Source organism: Empidonax traillii, unplaced genomic scaffold, assembly GCF_003031625.1.
Source record: "Empidonax traillii isolate 1590-97213 ecotype Southwest subspecies unplaced genomic scaffold, ASM303162v1 scaffold1262:size201849, whole genome shotgun sequence".
In the NCBI taxonomy this organism is placed as follows: Eukaryota; Metazoa; Chordata; class Aves; order Passeriformes; family Tyrannidae; genus Empidonax; species Empidonax traillii.
In genome coordinates this window covers 140,661-149,146 of record NW_020956455.1, presented here as the reverse complement: position 1 = coordinate 149,146, position 8,486 = coordinate 140,661, and the positions used below count along the sequence as shown (strand labels likewise).

Below are 8,486 nucleotides of genomic sequence, written 5' to 3'. Positions count from 1 at the left end.
GCCTGTTCAGTGCCAACCACCCTCTGGGGGAAGAACCTTTCCCTGAGATCCACCCTGAGCCTGCCCTGACACAGCTCCAGCCATTCCCTGGGGGCTGTCCCTGCTCCCCCCAGAGCAGAGCTCAGTCCTGCCCCTCCTCTGCCCCTGCCCAGGCAGTTGGAACTGCAGGGAGGTCTCCCCTCAGTCTCTCCAGATGAACAGACCTGACACAGAATTTGGGTCATGTTGACACCACATCTTTGCACATCCTGAGCTCTCCAGCTGCCCCTTTCCCAGCTGAAAGCAGCAGCGTTGGTCATCACACTGAGGGGACTCACATGTAACACTGTCATTCCAGTCTCAGGGATGACATCCCAGCTGGTTATGGATGTCCTGGATCCCTTCAGTGCTGTCCATCACTGCAGACACCTCTTGGCCCCTCTGGTCCCGAGGTTTCCACACCAGCTGGTGAAAAGCAGCTCCTTCATTCTGGTTTAGTTCACAAGTGAAAAGAAAGAACCCTAAAGGCTGTGTCAGAGGTGCAGAGGTGACACTGCAGGACTGGTTTGGGACACACCTCCCTGCACTGGAACGCAAGAGTCCCTCCACCTCTTCTCCTAAATGTGAAGCTACACTTTAAAGTGACAGGAAGGTTTTGGTCCATTATCACTGGCATCAATACATGCTGATCAACTGCAAGACATTCTTGCTACTGCAACTTTTTAATAAGTAATCCCTTAAATCTTTGGAGGAATGATTTCCCAACCACAAACACACATGGGCAGTGGATGCCTGTCCAGCTGTGGGTTACTTCTTATAATACTTGCTTAGATCCTCCAATAAAGAAAAAGCTATCATAAAGCTTTATAACTTTAGACATTGAGGTCTTTTTTGAAGGAGAAACTGCAAAATAAAATTCATGCTTGTAGTGTTGATAATACATCAGTTGCACTACTGGAATACCTCTACAACAGCACTCTGAAAGCACAACCACATTGCTGATGCTGTTAAAGAGAAGGGGAAAAATAAACAAACAAAAAACCAAAACCTCCAAGCAAGCAACAACAGCAAACAAACAAACAAACAAAACCAACCCAACCACAAAACACTTGGAAACCGAGGAAAACAACAAAGGTGAAGTGCTTGTATGACCTTAATTCACCTCCATTTTATCCTTAACAGGGAATACCAGGAACCTTGTCTGCAGCCTTCACTGTCACTAACAGCAATAGCTGTTTGCAGTGACAGCTCTACAGGCAGAGACACCTTTAATAGAAAAGCACATGGGAAATTGAGCATCGAGATCATAAACTGATAAAACAAAAATTACCGAAAAAAAAACCCAAACAACTATCTGAATTATTTGCAATTCTCTTCTTGGCCACAACAATCTGTAGGTAAAGCTGTGGAGGTGCCAAAAAGCCGTTTAAATTGAAAGTCTGGCGTGTTTCCTTTATTACCTCATCAAATTTTTTAAGTGTGATCTTAAGTGCCACTTGCTTGTGGAGAAAAAGAGATCATTATTTCTGGCCATCATACGTGTGAAGAAAAAGAGCCCTGACAGTAATATATCAATATTTGGAACTAAACAGGCCTTGAATACCATCATTTGTACCCACTTGTCTTGACACTTAAAAGTCACCTTGGCAAGAGCTCATTTTGCTGTTTATCCCACCGAGCAGTTTAGTTCTGCAAAGCCGAGCTGTGGCTCAGGAAAGATCGTAAATTAAATCCAAGGGAGGGGAATGCAGACGATCAGGAAACACCAGGAAGAAACAGTGCCCACTGTGCCCACTTCCCCTTCAGCTCAGTGGCAGATTTCCCACGTGCTGGGCCCGGGTCCAGAATCAGGAGACAGAGAAGCTTCTTTGCTTTTGTGTCTTGGCAAAAAAAGGATTGAAAATTTTCCACCTTGAAACTCCTGTGGGCTTTTCTGAATGGAAACTCTTCTGCTGTGGTAACACTAAGTGCTCTTCATTAGCCTGATTCAGTCAGTCAAAATCTGGGGAAAGATTTTAAATAAATTCCCTGGGCTTTGGGTCAGCAAAATGTAAATGAAGTGAAGATGCAGCTCATAGCAAGCAACCCTGCAAAGGGTGACCTTCCCTTTACTCTCACTGAGTTCAGGGAGAGTTGAGGAAACCAAGTCCTTGATCTCTGACTTAGGTCCAATAACTTTTAAAAGACTACCAGGTATGTTTGAAAGCTTCAGTGTATTTAGCAGAGGCTAAATCTTTTTCACATGCTCTAAACCAAAATAATTCTAATTCCTATACGCTGGGACTTTTTTCTGAAGTAGTTGGGAGCCCTACTCTGGGTCTTCAGAACAGACTTATGTTTTTAAATATCATTTTCTTATGGGGAAATGGAAATTTTCTAGTCTGAATTTAAAGCCATTGCCCTCATTAATATTAAAAAAAAAATAAAGAAAAAAAGGGTGTAAACATAAAACCACTTATGGATATTTGAGTTTCTTAACCCAAAACTATGATTTCCCTTTCTTACCTTTCTCTTGCCAAAAAAAAAAAAAACACATTTCCATCACCTGGACTAGGAACAACGGCATCAAAACCTATTATTTGCATGAAAATCATGAGGGGCACTCCAGGAAAAGCTAAGATTGAGTAAAGGCAGGGCCTCCAAGCTGGGCTGCAGGAGGCACAGCACCCACAGCCTGCCAGGAGAGTTTATTAGCTTGGTTTAGCCTGGCAGAACACAAGCCAGGGGCAGAAAGTGTGCCTGCAGCCTGCTGGGAAGACATATGCTAAATATCCCAAGCTTCAGGAAATATCCTACATCTTAATAGCTCTGCAGTTCTCGATTTTTCTGCCTCCAGACAAATGTTGTTCAGGTTAACTGAGTAAGCAAAGGTGGTTTTTTTACAGGAAATCCTTGTTCAGAACGGGATTTCAAATGCTCCTGAAATGGTTTAACAAGGCAGCCAACAAAGCAGGTCTAACATTTAACGTCATGGTGTTGTGGCTCTGTCTCACTCTTGCCTGTAGCCAGTGAGCTGGGAAAAGAGGAGCTTCCTTCAGCCCTCTGGAGATGAAGGATGGCTGGAGTGGAGGCAGGGTGGGTGTGTGGGCAGACAGGAGCTGCCAGAACAGACAGAGGAGCAGCAGAGACAGCCCAGAGGGAGCAGAACCTGGACAGATTCAGGGGCAGCAGAGACAGCCCAGAGGGAGCAGAACCTGGACAGATTCAGGGGCAGCAGAGACAGCCCAGGGGGAGCAGTTCTGCTCAGCCCTGGTGGGGCTGCAGGGCACTCCCTGCACCCCAGTACCAGTGCAGGGATCCTGCTCCTGTGCATTCCCTGTTCCATCTGCTGCCTGTAACACACAACATGGCAAAACACAAAGACAGACTGGTCTATCCAGGCTTGCTGTCCTCAGAATCACAGAATACTCTGAGCTGGACCCGTGAGGATCATCAAAGTCCAGCTGTGCAGGCCAAGCTGCCATCCAAGGAGCCTTCTGCATTCCCACCAGGACACAGTGTGGGGAGGGAATGAAGAGTTTCCCCTGGCACCAGCTTGGTGGCACAGACAGATCTACAAAACCTGGCTCCACCTGAGCTGGCTCCTCATGGAAACCCCACAGATCTGTCTGTTTGCATCCCTCTTCTCTGGGAGGGATGTGATGGGCCATCTGCAGAGCCTCAGAATGACCAGCATGAGTCAGGATTATTCATCACAGCTCTGCCCCTGCCAGCACAGGTCTGCAGCACAGCCATGTGCCAGCTCCAGGGGCTGGGAGTGAGCAGGACAGCCCTCAGTGCCACTGCACTTCACACTCCACCAAAGTTTCATAATTAAACAGCAGCACCACTTCCTTTCCCCCCCAGCCGTTTCCTAACTTGGCTCTTCCAGGCAGGTGAGAGCAGGAATGAGCCGTGGCTGCATTGTGTTTACGGTGCCTGTGCACCTCTGGGATTATCTGCATGGATCTGGAGGTGTGCTTTTAGGGGTTATGCTCTCCATTGTCTCACACGGCAGGGCAAGCAAAGAGTGGGCTGAGGAACAAAACACCTTCTGATCCTTTTCTTCTCACTTTACCTGCCCTTGTTACGCTGAAAATAATGTACTGTGGCTTTTGTTCCCCGGGAGCCTAATGAAAAATTCCTTTTTTTCTTTCAGCTATGATGAATGTGTGGGGCCAGGAGCAACACAAATATATATTCCCACAGATGATCCCCCCCCATACTCTCTCATGGACCCTTGTCAAGGGAATGAAACATCTATAAACATCTATATTAGCCAGGAAGAGGAAGCAGCACCTGGGACTACAGGACAGGCTGCAAATTCTGCAGTCAGGCTGCAGGACTTGCAGCAGCCCGTTCCATCCATCTCTGTCACCTCTCTCCCTGGAGGCTGTGCCCCTGTTCAAATCAGTGGGGTGTGAACAGAATATCCCCATCCCACGTGCCCCGGCAGAGGTACAGAGCAATTCCTCCACTATCAGACCCCAGATCACGTGAATAGAAGTGGCTCTTTCCTTCAGTACTTCTGAAGAACTCAGACCCACAAAAACGTTTAAATGGAAGAACAAAACCTCTGGAAGTTTTACCTATTTTATATCTTTAAACAGGGATGCAACGGGATTTGAGTTTTTACAGTGACTTTTTAAAGTTTCCCTAAACTTCCCTCTTTGTGCTTCAAAGTGTTCCATGACCTCACACAGCATGAAAGAGCAGCAGTGACAAGCAGAACACCCGACCTTCCTGAAGCACTTCAAAACACATTGAAATCAGACACTCCCAATGGAGATACGAGTTACCCAGGCAAGCCTACCTGTTGATGTTATGAGACTTTGCATGTTTTAGAGCAGAAGGCAAAAGAAGAGCATTTTCTTGTCATTAAAAAGGTATCACGAGCACATTTCGTTCAGGTTGTTGGCAACAAAGTATTTTTAATTTTTTTTGTCTTTTGATTTTTTTGTCTAAGTACGTATTTCAGTGTCCAGAGACAAGGCACTGCCTAAAAATGACAATGAGCAGTACTACAGAGAAGCAAAGGAAGAAAAGGAGAATAATATTTGGATTGCCACATTTTTCCCTTGGTGCCACTCTTTCCACACCATTGCAAAGGCTGCTGTAAGTCTTCCTCAAAGAAGCCATCAGCAAGTGATGGAGAAGCGACAGTGGATGCTCAAACAAAGGACATCACACCCCAGAGACCCCGCCTGTTCACCCTGAGGTGCATCTGTGAGACAAGAAGATCTGCTTGCCCCTCTTCCTTTTCATGGCCCAGCAAAACAAGCTGCGAGACTGGGACTAGAGGAGAGCCCTGAGATCGAAGGGTGAGAGACAACAGCACACTTCCACCTGACTGCCTTAAAATAGTTCGGATCCCACTGTTCACTTCTGCCTGGAATAGTCCCACTCCTCATCTGGAAGTGAGTCTGGCTGAGGACAGACACAACCCACAGAGAGAGCCAGGAGAACTCAGCCCTGTGCTTTCCTGGGGAAAGCATCCACGGGAAACTTCTTGGCTGTGACGTTTTGAAACCAGTAATTGCAAGAAAAGCAATCCATCTTGTGTTTGCACTACACATTTTTAAGCCATTTTTAAGTTCTCTGTCTAATGGAAAAGCCCTGGGTATCCACATCTTCAGCGAGCACCACTCAGCAGAGTTATCAGAGGGACATCTCCACTAAATCTTAGAGGTATTTTCACTGAAATTTTAAAAAAAAACGACTTCTAGAAAGGACTTTATTTACTATTCCCATTTACTATTTCCACCAAAGGATACATAAAATGGAGTATATTAAATCTATAATTGTGTTCAAAAGGAACCATCATCCAAATAATTAAAATTGCACTTAGGTTTTCTGTAAATATGAATGATTTTCAACCGTAATCATCATCCAACACTCCAAAGATTGACACAATTATAATTAATACTTAGATGGGAAGTAATTATATGGTTCTTACTGCTATATAAATTATACCATTACTGAGTCATAGGCACATGATGAGATAAGGTAAGGATGCATTTTTTGTCAAGTAGACGACAGTAAATATGTATTTTGCTAAAATAACAGAATTCTTTTGCAGTTCAGCAAGGGTTTCAATATCCTCAGTGCACTATACCCAAAAGAACAAAAACCCCACCCTTTTGCATGTCAAAACTGCTGGCAGGCATTGGCAGAACGGAGGCTGTATTTTATATTTGTATTTTTTAACAGAGAGAACAATTCCTCTATATAAAGTACTATTTAAACAAGTTTTGTGGTACGCAAAGTATCCTGCAATAATCATCACCAGTAAGGGGCCAGGGATGAAAACCAGCACAGAAATGCTGATTTTAAGCAGACCTCTGATGAAAATGGGAGATGGACATTTTACTTCATGACAGCAACGCATTAGGAAGGTTACAGAAAACTAATCAAATTCTTTCATCTTTTGGTAACGTTGAAGCATCCCCAGCACTGCGATGTGGGCTGTCAGTGGCAGCGTTTCTTACACTGTCTGCTCCCTCTGGTGGTGTGAACCACTCCAGAAAGTCTGGGCATCCCGATACCACAGATTCACCAAAACAATCAGAACAATCCCAGAATAACCCCACTTCCATACTGCAGCATTTCCTGAGTTACCACTGAACACAGGGGTTTGTCATTCATTACAAACACATATCTTTCCAAAACAAACTGTGGATTAAAGGCAGAGTTTGCTGCCTCCAGTGATACCTTACCATGATCACCTGCGAGAGTGGCTTAGAATTCTCTGTTCTTGTTGCTGTTTTTAACTGGGTGATATCCAACAAAGCTCTGGGGGGAAGAAAAGCTTATAAATCCAACCAAATACCTCTGCAAACAGACAGCACTAGAAAGAGAAGTTCTAGTTCTAAAACACTACAGAGAGAAGTTTGCAGCTCTAGGGCTGCTCCAACAGCCTCCAAGACTACTACTGCAGCAGTGCTGAGATTTGTTGTAATGATGCAATAAGGGCATGTTTTCATTTCTTTAAGAATATTTAACGTCTCAGATAAATCTCAGCAAAGTTGGCAGGGTCTCTCCTGATGCTGCTCTTAAGAAATTCCCATCCTGCTATCAGATTTCATCCTAAACTCTTGCAAAATTCTAATGCCAGTGCTAAAACCCAGGCTTGACACAGGCCTGTCACTTATTCCATGACCAATAAACTGTTTGCCCACGCTGTTTCTTGCCATGTGATCACAATGCTGTATTTCTGTAGTCACCTCTTTTGCTTCTACTTTTAGTACTGATCTTTACACGGGACTTTTAGTAAAGAACATACACTCTTGGTATGGTTGCTGTGCTTTTTTTATGTCGTCAGAACCACTTTTGGACCACCCACCTTTGGTCTCCGGGTAACTGGGCAGCTGAGCAACTGCTGACAAAGCAACTTGTCCTTTAATCACTTGCTTTTGGGGTTCACATTTGTCAGGAATAAGCAACCACGGGAACAGTGGGGCCAGTGTGTGCCCAGCCAAGATCAGAGCAGGAAGGGAAGAGTCTGCAGAGTTGCTGCAGTGAGGACTGTTCGCCTTGAAGTGCTCTGGGGATTTCCAGAAGCATCAGAAACCCTCAGTGGCACGTTCATGGGTACCTGTGAAAATCACTGAAGTCAGGACACTGGAAAATAGCTACATACCACCAAGGGAAAAGATGAAAAGCCAGGAAATAAAAGGCCAGTTCTCCCAGAAGTGTTCAAACAGATCATTTTTTTTCGCACAGCAAGGTGAGTAATGGTTTATTTCCTGAATGGAAAGCACATCAGACTGATTTAACTGGTCTTGGTGCAGTCTGACAAATCATTCCTCTCCCTAAACTACAGAAATACTTTCTAGATAAAATTATAGCCATAGCCTTTTATGAATTAAAATAATAATCATCATACAAGGGAGTATGTATCAACTTCTCTGGGTTAGTTTGAAAGAATGTGTCAGGCATGTCCTAATGAAAATACTGAGTCTTGCTGGATTTCAGAAGGAATGGACCTCTTAAAATCAACAAACTACATTAAACTAGGACAATCAGCAATATGTAGGAGGACAGGACTGGAATTTGAAGAGAGAGAGAAATTGCCTGGAAAGCACAAGATGCAGTTCAGGGAACACACATGCAATTCCTGCACTTGGGAAATGCAGGCTCAAAGTCACAAATGCACCACACAGTGACCTGTCAGAATGCAGGGGAGTGTCTGAGGATGAGACTGAGGCAGATGGGGGCTGAATATGAGCCAAGAGTGTTACACTGCTAGGAAAAAAAGGAAAAATTAACAGCAGCAGCCTGCAAATACAAACAGTGCTGCTGTTCTTCAGACATTCCAAACAGCTGTCCTTTCCCTCTGCTCTGTTAGGAAACACCCAGGCTTAGGCTCTACAATCTAATGAACCTGATGCCTGGAGGAAGGAATAAGAAAGTTAAATGGCCTGGTTCTTATTTTTCTTGAGTTTGCATGACAGAGAACAGGAAGCTGTTCTTCACTGCCATATAGAAATGAGATTTTAGAACCGAGGGGAAATGGAGAATTAATATTT

At 44.5% G+C, this 8,486-nt stretch overlaps 1 protein-coding gene across 1 annotated transcript in view; it reads left to right on the top strand.

Annotated features, from left to right (window-relative positions):
* Nucleotides 1-4,835, top strand: part of LOC114069451 (protein BEAN1-like) — a gene marked incomplete at its 5' end in the record, with an annotated part of 15,677 nt that extends 10,842 nt beyond the window's left edge. The window contains 2 exon segments of the mRNA XM_027906231.1: nucleotides 4,118-4,324; nucleotides 4,326-4,835. Coding sequence (XP_027762032.1) covers nucleotides 4,118-4,324; nucleotides 4,326-4,458 — 340 coding nt within the window.
* Nucleotides 4,836-8,486: the final 3,651 nt, after the last annotated feature.